The 15,625-nt window shown below is 35.9% G+C and overlaps 1 protein-coding gene across 1 annotated transcript in view; it reads right to left on the bottom strand.

Moving 5' to 3' along the window:
- Positions 1-238: 238 nt before the first annotated feature.
- Positions 239-15,625, bottom strand: part of UTP18 (UTP18 small subunit processome component) — a 37,101-nt gene continuing 21,714 nt past the window's right edge. The window contains 4 exon segments of the mRNA XM_032498111.1: positions 239-394; positions 1,587-1,625; positions 2,902-3,041; positions 6,827-7,001. Coding sequence (XP_032354002.1) covers positions 1,601-1,625; positions 2,902-3,041; positions 6,827-7,001 — 340 coding nt within the window. The 3' untranslated portion in view covers positions 239-394; positions 1,587-1,600.

The raw sequence follows: 15,625 nt of genomic DNA, 5'->3' as shown, positions 1-15,625 counted from the left end.
ATAAATGTCGCCTGACCTCCATAACTCATCATCTGTTAGCTGATACACAGCAACACGGAGAGATCTATACTGGGAAAGGGGGAAATAGTAATCAAGGTTAACTGTGAAATTTAAGACTATCTGCCTGTATTGTTTTTGGCTAGGACAGGTGCTTCCAATCTCTCATGTTTAGTCTTAAAAGAAATACACCCAAATTAGCATGTGTGTAGGTGGAGAGGGAAGAACCACATACACTTAGTTTCAAACAAAAGTTGCTACGGGTTTATTAAAACATTTCTCTTAACTTAAATATGCATAGCTGGCTCAATACATCATTATCCATATATTATCACGCATTCAGGGAAGTTTCTGAGAAGATTTATCAGGACCAGCTTCTCTTGCGGCTCAAGTCGATCTAAGGAAAGAACAGAAGAAATTATATACTTGATTTACAGCCACTGGTCATCAGACAACAACATGTACTGGCAGTGTCATTTTCGGAGGCTGGACAGCTGGACTGCTTTCCCCTCCTGGCTAATGTTTTGCTCAAAATTCTGCTACCTTCGAAGATGTTTTTTCCCTAATTAAATCTATATACACTCCCAGAGTCTCTCCTCAACATTTATGAATCTCAGAGAAGACCAAATTAGCCAACTGTGATGAACAGGCCAATTGCAAAGCTCAATCTCAGAACCACCACCACATCTCAGGTAAAAAATCAAGCCGTGGGAAGAGAAGCACATCCTACTGTTTTAAATATTGGGCAGCAATTGGCTGAAGGCTGTCAAAAGGTACAACTTCAAGTTACAAGATAAATAAGTACAAGGGATGTGATGCACAACATGATAAATACAACTAACACTGTTGCATGTTATATGTGAAAGCTGTTAAAAGAGTGAGTCCTAAGAGTTCTCATCATAAGAAAAAAAGGTTTTTTCGATTTAATTTTGTATCTACATGAGATGAGGGATGTTCACTAAACTTACTGTGACAATCATTTCATGATATATGTAAGTCAAGTCATTATGCTGTACACTTTATAGTGCTGTATGCCAATTATATCTCAATAAAACTGGGAGAAAAAGGACATATATATGGTGTGTGTGTGTTGTGTGTGTGTGTGTATATGCATATATGTATATGGCAGCAAAACTAACGACCAGACATTTAACTGGCTCTGTGACAAGCCACCATTAACGAGCTACAAAGCAAGTCACTCATAATCTCTCAAGAAACATACAAAATAAAAGGGTTTGAGCTCATGGAAGCTATGATTATGTCTAAAAATACTTAACTCTCTCAGTTAAGTCTAATCTCCTTTATGGCTTAAATATTCAGTAATTAAAATTCTGATGACCATTATGGACACAGAATTAGCATAAGAACAGAGCCAGATTGTTATGATTTGCGATAAGAAATTCCCAAGGGAGGTTCAAGTCCAGATAGGCTCTTCCTGATCTACTTCCAACCCACTCCCTTAACTGACGATGCAGCAACCCAGAGGCAAAGAAACAAAGATCAGTCAGTGTGGTCACTCTGCCAGTTGATAGTGATGGGTGTAACCATTCAACTTTGTAGAATCGATTTAAAAAAAAAATTTTTCTTACTTCAAATAATCTCTTTAAAAGTCTGAGTAATGATGCAACCTGAAAAAGTAAAAGACAAATCATCAAAACTTTGTGATTACCCTAGAGTATCGTCAATCAGATCACAGAATGGCACTTAGGAAGACTGTAGGTATAGAAATGTAATCACAATCATTCTCATAAGACTCTTCAAGCTGACATTCTGAAGGATTCTAATGCTAATAAGTCAGATTTTAGATAAAAGTCTTCAGCTTGTTCCAAAGCATTAAGTCAGGCTCTGATCAACCACATCCAACAGTAATGTCAGTCCAACCCACTTGCTAGACAGTCTCACTAGAGATCAATGCTCTGGTGGAAACTCTAATGGCCTTTGGGGCTTACAGGAAAAGAAAAAAATTCTGTTGTTATAATAAATCAAAGCTATGGAAAAGAATTTCTAAGTGTAGTAAGAATCTGCATCCTTTTATAAAATCTAAACTGAAAAAAATCACTCCAAAAATGACCTGAAATGAAAAGGATCGAATTACCAGTTTTCCTGGTTTCACCCATTTTCCTTTCAAAGTAAAACTATAAACCATGTTGTTGTTTGCTATGTTCTCTTTTCACAACTATCTCCTCAAAACCAATTTATATTCCTCCTCTTCTTCACCCCAGATTTCAGTTTCTTTTAAAGCAGACCTTCCCTGAAGCATACAAACATAAGCACAGGTTCTATGTAACATTCACTGCCAACACTGGGAGCAAGGAAAGGGGGCTGTGATTTAAGTCACAAGTTCTCCCCGAAGAGCCACCTTGTCATTAGATTTTATTTGTTCCTGCTTTACAGCCAAGTATGTTGAGCGCAGAAAAGATGCCTGGACAGAGCATAACTTTTGGATGTCTTTGTAGTTAACATCCTTATTTACAGCTTACAGCTGTAGGAAAAGAAATACCTTTTAAAAATCACTTAAATCCAGTGGAATAAACAGAGCACTGTTGAATCAACAGAGGTTAATCTAAACATAAGGCACCAAGAAAGGAGCAGTATTATTAAAGCAGCAATGTTTCCTCAATTTGACATTTTCAAAATACAGCTTAACACCCTCCCACACAAAAAAATTCCCAGGTAAACTTACTGCTAGTGACATTTTGCAGTAGAAACATGCAATTTTGTTAGATATGAAGATGACAGTCAGAATAAACACTCTACAATTTATAAATTAATAATTACAATTAATAAATTACAGATTTAATAAATTATACATAACTGCAGAATTGGGAATGTAGCAACTGTATCTTCACATTTTCAAAAGAGGCTGAGAGGTATTTCTGACTTTTAAGCATAAATATTACCTACCTATACATCAGGGCTTTGCCCTTTTCATTCCCCAAGGCAAAATATCCACTTCTGGGAGAAAAATCCATGGTATGAACAAGAGAAATATTCTTCTTTTTAACTGGGAAGTTTGAAAATACTGTACAGGAAGGAAGGTGGACCTGCAGGAAATAATTAAAAGCTTTAAATGGCAACAACTGGGAACTCATCTTTCTTAACATTTAGTCTTCATTCTTTTTGCCAGAACAGAAAGTTCATTTTGACTGTAGCACACATGAAGTACAGTGATCCAAAATTAAAATTTGATTTTCGGTGTGCTATTAACTGTGAAGGAAGGGAGGGAAGAGAATAAAAGTGTTTTCTTGATGCTTTTAATGCAGTACCTAGCATGGTGCCTGGGAGAGTCAAATGAATAAATGAATGAATAAAGTGGAAAGTACCCATCAATACCAGTACCCATTAATGCTCTAACTTAGTAACACGGTAAAGAATACTAGAATCTGATCACAACGAAGATACTCTAAACATTATGAAGAGTCTGAAGCCAAGACAGCGTCACACCAAATCTTCCAGTATCATATAACTGCCTTTTTTCACTTTTCAATTTTTTCAACCATGTGGTATATTCTTCGCCTTTTGCAATCTCGCTTCAAGGAAGGCTAAATCATGAAAACCTGGTTCACAGTGAAACTGTGTTCTGACTGAGAAAGAGGCAGGTCTCTCTCTCCAGGAAAGTCTACTTCCGAGGAAAACGTGCCTAAATCCAAGATAGGCAAGACAAGTCCTCACCTGGTTTGTGGATGAATGAAAGCCACGCACAGAAGCAGTTGCCTTAAGCAGACTAGGACTTTAACAATGCTCATTTTCACATATTCTCACACAAGAAATACAGCACCTCACACTCAAATACATATAGAATTATCATCCTGCTATTTATCTTGGTAGTCTACCATCCTTCACATTTTTAGATGAGACTTTAAACCACTCAAAGTGATTTTCATAGACAAGAACCTGGCAAAACCCGCAGTTAGATACATCTGTCTTTTATACAGGTTTCAGTCAGTGACTAGGCCCTACTCCCCCTGATATATACATATTGACCATTTTGTCAAGAAAGGAAAGTTTACAGTAAATCTCTAAGCCATTTTCAATTATTCTCAACTTCTCCAGGAAGCAGGCCCTGCTTGCATGGCATGGCATCAATGCAAAGGTATTAGTGCCAATGAGAAGTGGTCTTGACCCATTAAAACTAAGAAGTTGACAAAAACCGGGGCACAAGACACACAGCAATTTTTTAAAGCCCACTTTTATCAAAAGGTAGCTGTGTATTTTTCTAGCTAAATAAACAGAACAATTCTGTTACCCAAATTACCATAAATACTGCAATATATACAAACACAAAAGTTTATGATGTAAATGGTATCCCTTTAGATGTGGTGCCCTTGTGCACCACACACCTACACAACCATACAGAATGGCCATGGCTTCACACAACAAGCTGGTGTGTCCTTTCTGATGGAGGATAAACACCAACTTATCGACAATTTATTTTTAAATTTAATCTCCCCTACTGACTTCGATACCAGGGGCAAAAACACATGTTTACAATGTCCTCCTAAAAGACTCAACTGGATGCACCTGCCAAGTTCCCCGGTGTAACCTCTCACTGTGGTAGTACGTCCTCCCTTAGACCAATGATCCTCACCTGGACAGAACTCAGCTGTGCTCCAACCTCTCTTTATGACCCCTGTATTAAAAGCTATAATTGAACTAATAAGAAAAAAAAACATAAAAACCCAACTTCTTTAACTAAGAAAGTTACCTTTATCTCCAGCATAATTTCTGTCATTACATTTAAGGGACCAGATATCAAAATTCAACAAATAAAATTCTCTCATCCTTAATTTAATGAATAAGAAGTTCCACAACTTTCTACAACATCCAAGGTTGTAAATGGAACAACAATTTAACTTCTGGGTCTCTTCCTCAAGCAATGGCTTAGATTTCTATTCAATGCTCTGTGCTGGGATAACAGAACTGTTTGGATCACTATAAAAGACTGCATTTAGGATACTAACACTGCTTCACGGAGGCATTCTGAAGCTGCTATGCTTGGCTTCTTTCCATTAGATATTATGGTTGACTACCATTTAAAAAATGGGATTTGGCTGTTACTAATGAATTCCTTGTGTGATTTTGCCAAAATAAAAAACCATAAATGCTGCTGTGATCACTGAAGCAAACTAGGCAGAACTAACTACCAGGCATCTTGCAGAATACATTATGTCAACGGAGAGAGACCCTATGGTTTTCTAACACAATTTACTAACATTAAAATGATAAAAGGTTAATATGTACTAGTCCACCACTCCCATTGGAGGAGAGAGGATTTTGAAGCTGACCTGAATTAGAAACCTCTCATTTATCAAATGATTCATTCAATGAGAGGCAATAAAACACAATGCTGTATTTTTCAAACTCCTTTTCTAGCAGAACCTGTTCTTCCCTCAAAGAAAATCTTCTGCAGAATGCCAATATATACCACAAGTAACAGTGAAGTTGCTCTATATGATACAGGTAGGAGCTGAGCCTCTTACTTGTCCCACTTGCCATCTGAAGTCCTATACACATTCTAAGGCTCTAAGGAACTTAGCTGGAAAACCATTAAAATGCTAGAATATGGAATCAAAGCATCACAGTTCACTGCGCTTTACCAGCTGTTGACAACTTGGGGTGAGCTGATCCTCTGAGGACTATTATTTCGCTCAAGAATTTTGGGGGAATTTTTTTTAAATTCAAGTATAGTTGATTTATAATGTTTCTGGGGTATAGCCGAGTGATAATATTATGTTATTTTTTTCTGATTCTTTTCCATTATAGGTTATTATAAGTTGAATATAGTTCCCTGTGCTGTACAGTAGGTCCTTATTGGTTGTCTATTTTATATATAGTAGTGTGTATCTGTTAATCTCAAATTTCCAATTTATCCCTCCCCACCATTTCCCTTTTGGTAACCATAGTTTGTTTTCTATGACCGTGAGTTGATTTCTGTTTTGTAAATAAGTTCACTTGTATCATTTTTTTTAGTTTCTACATATAAGTAAGATATTTGTCTTTCTCTATCATACTTCACTGAGTATGATAATCTCTGGGACCATCCATGTTGCTGCAAGTGACATTATTTCATTCTTTTTTATGGCTGAGTGATATTCCATTATATACTGTAGAATTCTTTATAAATCTTTGTAAACTATACACTATTAAAGCTGATGAAATACGTGTGACTGCACTAGGGAGAGGACTCTTGGAAGCCTGTGCCTGGCTTCTTCCAGGCTTCACTCCAGTCACCTTTTCCTTTGGATGATTTTGCTTTGTATCCTTTCCCTGCAATAATTCTGAGCCATGAGTATGACCATATACTGCATCCTCCAGTCTTCCTATTTATTGTTGTATTCACCAAAGCTCGGGGAGATCCTGGGGACCCCTGGCACAGAGCTACGTTTCTAAGTACTATCCAGCTATTTAAATTGCAATCTTTTTACACAATTTATTTTCAAAATTTAAGAACTGCCTCCACTCCATTTTGACAAAAGGCCTTAAAAAGGCAGATGAAAGAAAATTATAGAGGAATAAAGTGTTTGCTTTAAATACATTCCTTCATACATGTGCTGAAAGCTCTGAAAATGAAGATCACCACTTAAGGAATGCTGGGAATAGACACAGCCTTCCAAAAAGAACAGATATTAATACAAAGATGGTGGCCACTGCGCATCATTTCTACAATCACACCCAAAAGCTGCAATACTAACAATTTCTATACCAAAAGAGGCTACTCTTTTTAAAATAATCCAACACTTTTCTATTATCTTTCTGTGTTTTCAACTTAAATTTTAAAATTCCAACTTAAAATTTAAAATGCTAAAAGGAAAGGGTAAAAAAATATTACCAATCTGACTGCTTCTTTCATTTTTTCTGAAGCAATTGCCAAGATTTCTGTAGTAGGATTGAAGGTCAGAGACGTGACACCTGTAACCAAGTTCATTATAGCTTTTATCGGCTTTGGGTTTGTTTCTTGGAGACAAGAATCTTGACTGTATATGTTTACCACTCCGCAATTGGAACTGCAAAGAGAAACAGGCATGTAACAGATTAAAAGCAAGCAAAAGGGCTTTCACAACCTAAGTGAACACAGATTTAATCCCACAAACTGGTATTTACAGGAAGTATAACCTGTTACACAGGGACCATGGGTTAGAGTTCATCCCAAGGCAAAAGCCAGACACATTCTATCAGTTCAACCTCAGTCTTGCTCAGCTCTTGTTAACTCCTGCAGCTTTTCAATTACTAGAGTAGCTAGAAAATCCAAGAAGGCACAGAATCTTTATTATTCATTCCGTCAATAAATTATTTATTGAATTTCAACTCTATGCTAGGCACTATTTAAGTGCTTGGGTTGCAAAGATCAACAAGACTGACACTTTCATGGCATTTATGGCCAACCTAACATTCTAATATGTCAATGAGAGCTGCCCTTCAGCTACTTAGACCTCCTCCTTTCTTTTTTTTATGTATTATATTTATCAGAACTTTCAAAACAGTGCTGAACAACAGCTGTAACAGCACATATCTAAGTTTCTTGCTATATCAGGAATATCTACAAGCCAAGAGTTGTGCAAATGATCGTCCACTCCAAGTTTACTGAAATATTTACCAGCAATGAATTACACCCAATACTTGTAAAAAGTAAATCTTACTGACCTTGTAATTAACAGAAACATTCACAGACAAGAACTTTCAGTAAACATCTTAGACCTCAATGTTCAGATCACCTAATGTTATAAGCATCATTTATAAGGAACAGGAATAAGGTCCTTGTAATTCAAAATATTTAATTCAAACTTAATTAGCAAATGCAGTATAAACCAGAAAGATGTGAGAAATTAAGCCTCAAATTCACAAGGGTAACACACATGTATTCCACTAAGTGTCCTCTCACTCTTACCAGTCAAACATTCTCACTTACTCACTTAATACTTACTGCCTACAATGAACAAGGAACAATGCATAAAAACAAGACAAATTCAGTGCACACACAAGATTCCACAGCTTGAAATTATAGCAAACACACAAACAGTATGCTAAATTATTTACTGCTTTAAGTCTTCAAAATAACTATGTATACATTTTCTCACATACATTTCATATACATTAAGAACCCCGTAACTGGCCGGAAGCCAAGATGGCAGATTAGAAGGAGCTAGAGCTTACCTCCTCTCTCAAACACACCAAAATCATTAACTGCAGAACAACTACTGATTAAAAAAATTGGAAGCTACCAAAAAAGTCCTTCCATAACTAAAGACACAAAGAAAATACCATGAGAAGGCAGCAGGGAAACACTCGTGATATAATCAAATCGCATAGTCCCCTGCTCCAAGTTGCATGATCCACAAACTAGAGAGTAACTATACTGCAGAGGTTCTCCCACAGGAGTGAGAGTTCTGAGCCCTGTCTATAGACATGGCCCTGCCCACCAGAGGGCCAAAACCCAGCTCTATACACCAGTGGGCAGGCACCAGACCCTTCCACCAAGAAGCCTGCACAAGCCTCTAGGCCACCCTCACCTACCATGGGGCAGACACCAGGAGCAAGAAAACTATGATCCTGCAGCCTGTGGAATGAGTCCATAAACACAGGCTAGACCCTACCCTGGGCCCAGCTCCCTCTGGCCCTTGGGTGATGAGAGGGGAGAGCACTGCTGAGAACTGAGATGCACAGGACAACTCCTACAGAGGCTCACTTCTCCCAAGGTCGAGAAACATAACCAACCTACCACATACATAAAAATACAAATAGAAATTCAGACAAAATGAGGAGGTAGAAGAATATGTTCCAGATAAAGCAACAAAGTAAAATCACAGAAGAACTAAATGACGCAGAGACAGTCAATCTACCCAAGAAAGAGTTTAGAGTAATGATCATCGTAAGATGATCCAAGAACTTGGGAAGACTTGCACAGAGTGAGATGTTAGAAGTTTTTAACAAAGAGCTTAAAATATAAAGAACCAAACAGAGCTGAAGAAAACTAACTGAAATGAAAAATACACAAGAAGGAATAAACAGTAGACTAAATGAGGCAGAAGAATGGATCAGTGAACTAGAAGGCTGAAAACTTACCTAACCTGGGAAAAGAAACAGTCACCCAGGCCCAGGAAGCAGAGTCCTATACATAATTAACCCTACCTAAGAGGAACACAACTAGGAACATTGTAATTAAAATGATAAAAAATAAAGAGAATATTAAAAGCAACAAGGGAAAAGAAGAAATAACATACAAGGATTCCCATAAGGCTATCAGCTGATTTTTCAGCAGAAATTCTTCAGGCCAGAAGGGGGTGGCATGATATATTTGAAGTGATGAAAGGGGAAAACATACAGCCAAGAATATTCTACCCAGCAAGGCTCTTGTTCAGATTTGATGGAGAAAGCAAAAGCTTTACAGACAAGCAAAAGCGAAAAAAATCAGCACCACCAAACCAGCTTTACAACAAATCCTAAAGGAATTTCTCTAGACAAAAAAGAAAAGGCCACCACTAGAAACAAGAAAACTACAAAATGGAAAAGCTCACTAGCAAAGGCAAACATTCCGTAAAGGTAGGAAATTATCCACACACAAACTAGTAAGAAGGTTAAAAGACAAAAGTAGTAAAATCATCACAATAAGCAGTTAATGGATACACAAAACAATTAAATGTAAAATATGATACCAAAAAGAGTAATCGTGAGGTAGGAGAGTACAAACGGAGGGTTTTTAAAATGCATTTGAAATTAAGAGATCAGCAACTTAAAGCAATCACACACACACACACACACACACATCACACACACAAATATACGGCTATACTAAAATCTCATGGTAACCACAAACCAAAAATCTATAACAGAGAAACACACAAAAAGAGAAAAAGGAATTCAAACATAACAGTCACTAAATCACAAGAGAACAAAAAGAATAAGTGGGAAAAAAACCTAAAAGATAAATCCAAAACAACTAATAAAATGGCAGTAAGAACATACATATCAATAATTACCTTAAATGTAAATGGATTAAACGCTCCAACCAAAAGACAGAGTGGCTGAACGCATACAAAAGCAAGGCCCATATACGCTGCCTACAATGGACTCACTTCTGATCTGAGACACATACAGCGTGAAAGTGAGAGGATGGAAAAAGGTATTCCACGCAAACAGAAATCAAAAGAAAGCCAGAGTAACAATACTGGTATCAGACAGACTTGTATCAGCCTTAAAACAGACTTGGAAATGAAGACTGTTATAAGAGACAAAGAAGGACACTATACAATGATCAAGGGATCAATCCAAGAAGGTATAACCATCATAAATATATATGCACCAAAAACAGGAGCACAATATATAAGGCAAATATTAACAAACATAAAAGGAGAAGTTGACAGTAACACAATAATAGTAGAAGGACTTTAACACCCCTCTTACATCAATGGACGGCTCATCCAGACAGAAAATCAATAAGAAAACAGGCCTTAAATTACACATTAGACCAGATGGACTTAACTGATTTATAAATAACATTCCATCATAAAGCAGTGGAATATACACTGTTTTCAAGTGCACATGGAACATTCTCTAGGATGGACCGTACGCTAGGCCACAAAACAAGCCTCAATAAATTTAAGACAACTGAAATCATATCAAGCATCTTTTCCAACCACAACATTATGAGACTTGAAATCTATGAGAAAAAAACTTCAAAAACACAAACACATTGAGGCTAAACAATATGCTACAAAACAACCCATGAATCACTGAAGAAATCAAAGAAAAAATTAGAAAGAACCAACAGACAAATGAAAATGAAAACACAACAATGCAAAACTTACGGGACAGAGTAAAAACAACGGAATTTTATAGTGATACAAGCTTACCTCAGGAAAAAAGGAAAGTGACAAATAAACAACCTAACCTCACACCTAAAGGAACTAGAAATAAAATAACAAACAAAACCCAAAGTCAGTAGAAGGGAAGGAATCATAAAGATCAGAGCAGAAATAAACAATAGACTAAAAAAAAAAAAAAACCCAATAGAAAAGATCAATGAACTAAAAGCTTGTTCTTTGAAAAGATAAACAAAAAAAATAAACCTTTAGAAAGACGCATCAAGAAAATCAGAAATGAAAAAAGTTACAATCTATACCACAGAAATACAAAGGATCTTAAGAGACTACTTGAGCAACTATATGCCAATAAAATGGACAATCTAGAAGAAATGAACAAACTCTTAGAAAGTACAATCTCCCAAGACTGAACCAGGAAGAAACAGAAAAGATGAACAGAACAATTATCAGTACTGAAACTGAATCAGTAATTTAAAAACTGCCAAGAAACAGAAGTCCAGGACCAGATGGCATCACACGTGAATTCTACCAAACAATTAGAGAGGAGTTAACACTTATTTTTCTCAAACTATCTCAAAAAAAAATGGCAGAGGAAGGAACACTTCCAAACTCATTCTATAAGGCCACCATTATTCTGATACCAAAACCAAACAAAGATATCACACAAAGAAAGAAAATTACTAGGCCAGTATCATTGATGAACACAGATGAAAAAATCCTCAACAATATATTAGCAAAATGACTCTAACAACACATCAAAAGGAGCACATACACCATGATCAAGTAGGATTTATTCCAGGGATGCAAGGATTTTTCAATATCACAAATCAATCAAAGTGATACACCACACTAACAAACTGAAGAATAAAAACCACCTCAACAGATGCAGAAAAGGCTTTTGATAAAATTCACCATCTACTTATGATAAGAACTCTCCAGAAAGTGGGCACAGAGGGACATATCTCTACATAATAAGGGCCATTATATGACAAACCCACAGCTAACATGATACTCAATGGTGAAAAGCTGAAAGCATTCCCTCCAAGATGAGAAACAAGACAAGGATATCCACTCTTGCCACTTCTATTCAACACAGTTTTGGAAGCCCTAGCCACAGCAATCAGACAAGGAGAAGAAGGAAAAGGAATCCAAATTGGAAAAGAGGAAATAAAACTATCACTGTTTGCAGATAACATGATACTATACATAGAAATTCCTAGGCACCACCAGAAAATTACTAGAGCTCATCAATGAATTTGGTAAAGCTGCAGCTTACAAAATAAATATACAGAAATCTGTTCCATTTCTATACACAAACAACAAAATATCAGAAAGAGAAATTCAGGAAATTAAGGAAACAATCCCATTTACCATTCCATCAAAAAGAATAAAATACCTAGGAATAAACCTACTTACGAAGGTAAAAAGACCTGTATTCTGAAAACTATAAGACACTGTTGAAAGAAACTGAAGATGGCACAGATGGAAAGATATACTATGTTCTTGGATTAGAAGAATCAATATTGTTAAAATGACCATACTACCCAAAGCGATCTACAGATTTAATGCAATCCCTACCAAAATACCAATGGCATTTTTCACAGAACTAGAACAAATTAAAATTTTGTAACGAAACACAAAAGATCCCAAACAGCCAAAACAATCTTGAGGAAGAACAGAGCTGGAGGAATTATACTCCCTGACTTCAGACTATACTACAAAGCTGCAGTTATCAAAACAGTATGGTACTGGCACAAAAACAGACACATAAATCAATGGAACGGGATAGAAAGCCTAGAAATAAACCCAAGAACTTATGGTCAATTAATCTATAACAAAGGAGGAAAGAATATACAATGGAGATAAGACAGTCTCTTCAATAAGCGGTGCTGGGAAAACTGCACAGCTTTATGTAAAAGAATAAAATTAGAACATTTTCTAACACCATATACAAAATAAACTCAAAATAGATTAACGATTTAAATGTAAGACTGGGCACTATAAAACTCCTAGAGGAAAACAGGAAGAACACTCTTTACCACAAATCAAAGCACTATTTTTTTGGATCAATCTCCTAAAGTAGAGGAAATAAAAGCAAATAAACAAATGGGAACCTAATAAATTTAAAAGCTTTTGCACACCAAAGGCAACCATCAACAGAATAAAAAGACAACCTACTAAATGGAAGAAAATATTTGCAAATAATATGGCTGTAAGGGGTTAATATCCAACATATATAAAGAGCTCATACAATTGAGCATCAAAAAAACAAACAACCCAATTAAAAAATGTGAAGAACTGAATAGACATTTTCCCAAAGTAGAAATGCAGATGGCCAACAGGTACATAAAAAGACTCAAAATCACTAATCATCAGGGAAATGCACAATGAGATATCACCTCACACCTGTCAGAATGGCTACTATCAAAAAGTCTAAAAATAACAAATGTTGGCAAGGATATGGATCAAAGAGAAATCTTGTACACTGCTGGTGGGAACGTATACAGCCATGTGCAGCCACTGTGGAAAACAGTACAGAAGTGTCTTAAAAACACTAAAAACAGAGCTAACCATATGACCCAGCAATTTCACTCCTGGTTATATATCCAAAAAAACCCAAAAACATTAATTTGAAAAAACACACACACCACAATTTACAATTATTTACAATCGCCAAGACACTAAACTAACCTAAGTGTCCATCAACAGATGAATAGGATAAAGAAAACACGGTGTATATATACAATAGAATACTATTCAGCCATAAAAAGAAATTCTGCCATTTGCAGCAACATGGATGGATTTGGAGGGCATTATGCTAAGTAAAATAAGTCAGACAGAGAAAGATACTGTACAACATCACCTATGAGTGGAATTTAAACAATACCACAAACTAGTGAATATAACAAAAAAGAAGCAGACTCACAGATCTAGAGAACAAAATAGTGGTTACCAGTAGAGGGGTGAGGCAGTGCGGGGGGACAATTAAAAGTGTGGGGAATGGGAGGTACAAACTATTGGGTGTAGGATAAGCTGAAGGATGTATTACACAATACAGGGAATACAGCCAACATTCTGTAGTAACTGTAAATTGAAAATAATTTTATAAAAACTAAAGATAATTTTTTTAAAAGCATGTATGTCCTGCAGAATCTCTAGATGAAGCAAAATGAAACCCACTTTATAGGTTCAATGAGAGCACTAAAATTAAGGGACTATCAATTCCAGGCCCCAAATCATAATGAATTTCATACTTTTCTTTAACCTTGAATTATTCAGTATTCTTTTAAAATAAAAACAAAATATTTGGGGGGTGGCAGTGTGGAAAGAATACAGAACTGTAAACCACACAATATGAGGTCAAAATCTAGCTCTGCTAATAACCGGTTTGATGAGTAACAACCAATAAACAACACTTACATTACTTAACTCTTACACCTCAGTTTCCCTATCAATAAAATAATTGGATTAGACTAGTACTACTCAGTACACCTCTCTGCAGTTATGGAAATGCTCCAAATCTGTGCTGCCCCATATGACAGTCACTAGACACATCTGGCTACTGAACACTTAAAGTGTGACTAGTGTCACCAAGAAACAGGTTTGTTTTTTTTTTTAATTAAATTCAAATAGCACATGTAGCTGGTAGTTACTGTGATGGGCATGCAGGGTTAGACTAAGAGACCACCCAGAAATTAAAAATAGAGACGTAATATTCAATTTCTTGTAGTAACATATAATGGAAAAGAACCTGAAAAGAAAAAATATATATGTATACATATATATATACATAAATGAATCACTTTCCTGTATATCTGAAATTAACCTTGTAAATCAGCTACACTTCAATAAAATTTGTTTTTAAAAAGGAAAAAAATAAAAAACAAATACAAACAAGTGGAGAGAGAACATCATCATCAGAATAAACTAACAATGAAAACACCCTGCATACAAAGATGAAAGAGAAACTTGTTGTGTGTTAGCTTTCTAAGTTACAGAAGACCAGTTTCCATGTTCTCCAAATCCACATAGGTTACTGAAATCACAAAAATCCTGAAGCAAAGTTTATGTTAAGGGTATAAAACCCAGATTTAACTAGCAACAAATAGCAATCCAAGGTATATTTAGAGATTTAAAAAGATTGAAGATAAAGCTACATAAAAACTAAAGCACAGAATGTTTGAAGCTGATTTTCCAAACGGATTATACAGGATGGCACAAAAGGATTCATACTCAAGAGAAACTGGACTAAACATTCTTTACTTCGTGTAAGACTCCTTAATTTGCAAAACTCCTCCTAATTGTACCATGTACTTATCTAAAAGCACAAATACACAGAGATGTACCTTTAAAAAGGCAGCAGAACTCAGTCATAAAAAAGAACGAAATTTTGCCATTTTGCAGCAACATGGATGGACTTTGAAGGCAATATGCTAAGGGAAATAAGTCAGAGAGAGGAAGACAAATACTGTATGACATCACTTACATGTGCAATCTAAAAAGCAGTTAATGAATATAACAAAAAAGAAGCAAACTCACAGATACAGAGAAGAAATTAGAGGTTACCAGTGGGGAGAGGGAAAGGAGGAGGGGCAATACCAGGGGAGGGGATTAAGAGATACAAACTATTATGTAGAAAATAAGCTAAGAGATATATTGTACAACATGGGGAATATGGCCAATATTTTATAATAACTATAAATGGAACGTAATTTTTAAAAATTGTGAATAACTATACTGTACACCTGTAACTTACATAATATTGTACATCAATTATACTTCAATAAAATAAAAAACAAAAATAAAAAAGT

The sequence above is a fragment of the Camelus ferus genome, chromosome 16 (genome assembly GCF_009834535.1).
Source record: "Camelus ferus isolate YT-003-E chromosome 16, BCGSAC_Cfer_1.0, whole genome shotgun sequence".
Lineage (NCBI taxonomy): Eukaryota > Metazoa > Chordata > Mammalia > Artiodactyla > Camelidae > Camelus > Camelus ferus.
The sequence above is the reverse complement of the archived record's forward strand: the minus strand, read 5'-3'. Positions and strand labels throughout refer to the sequence as shown.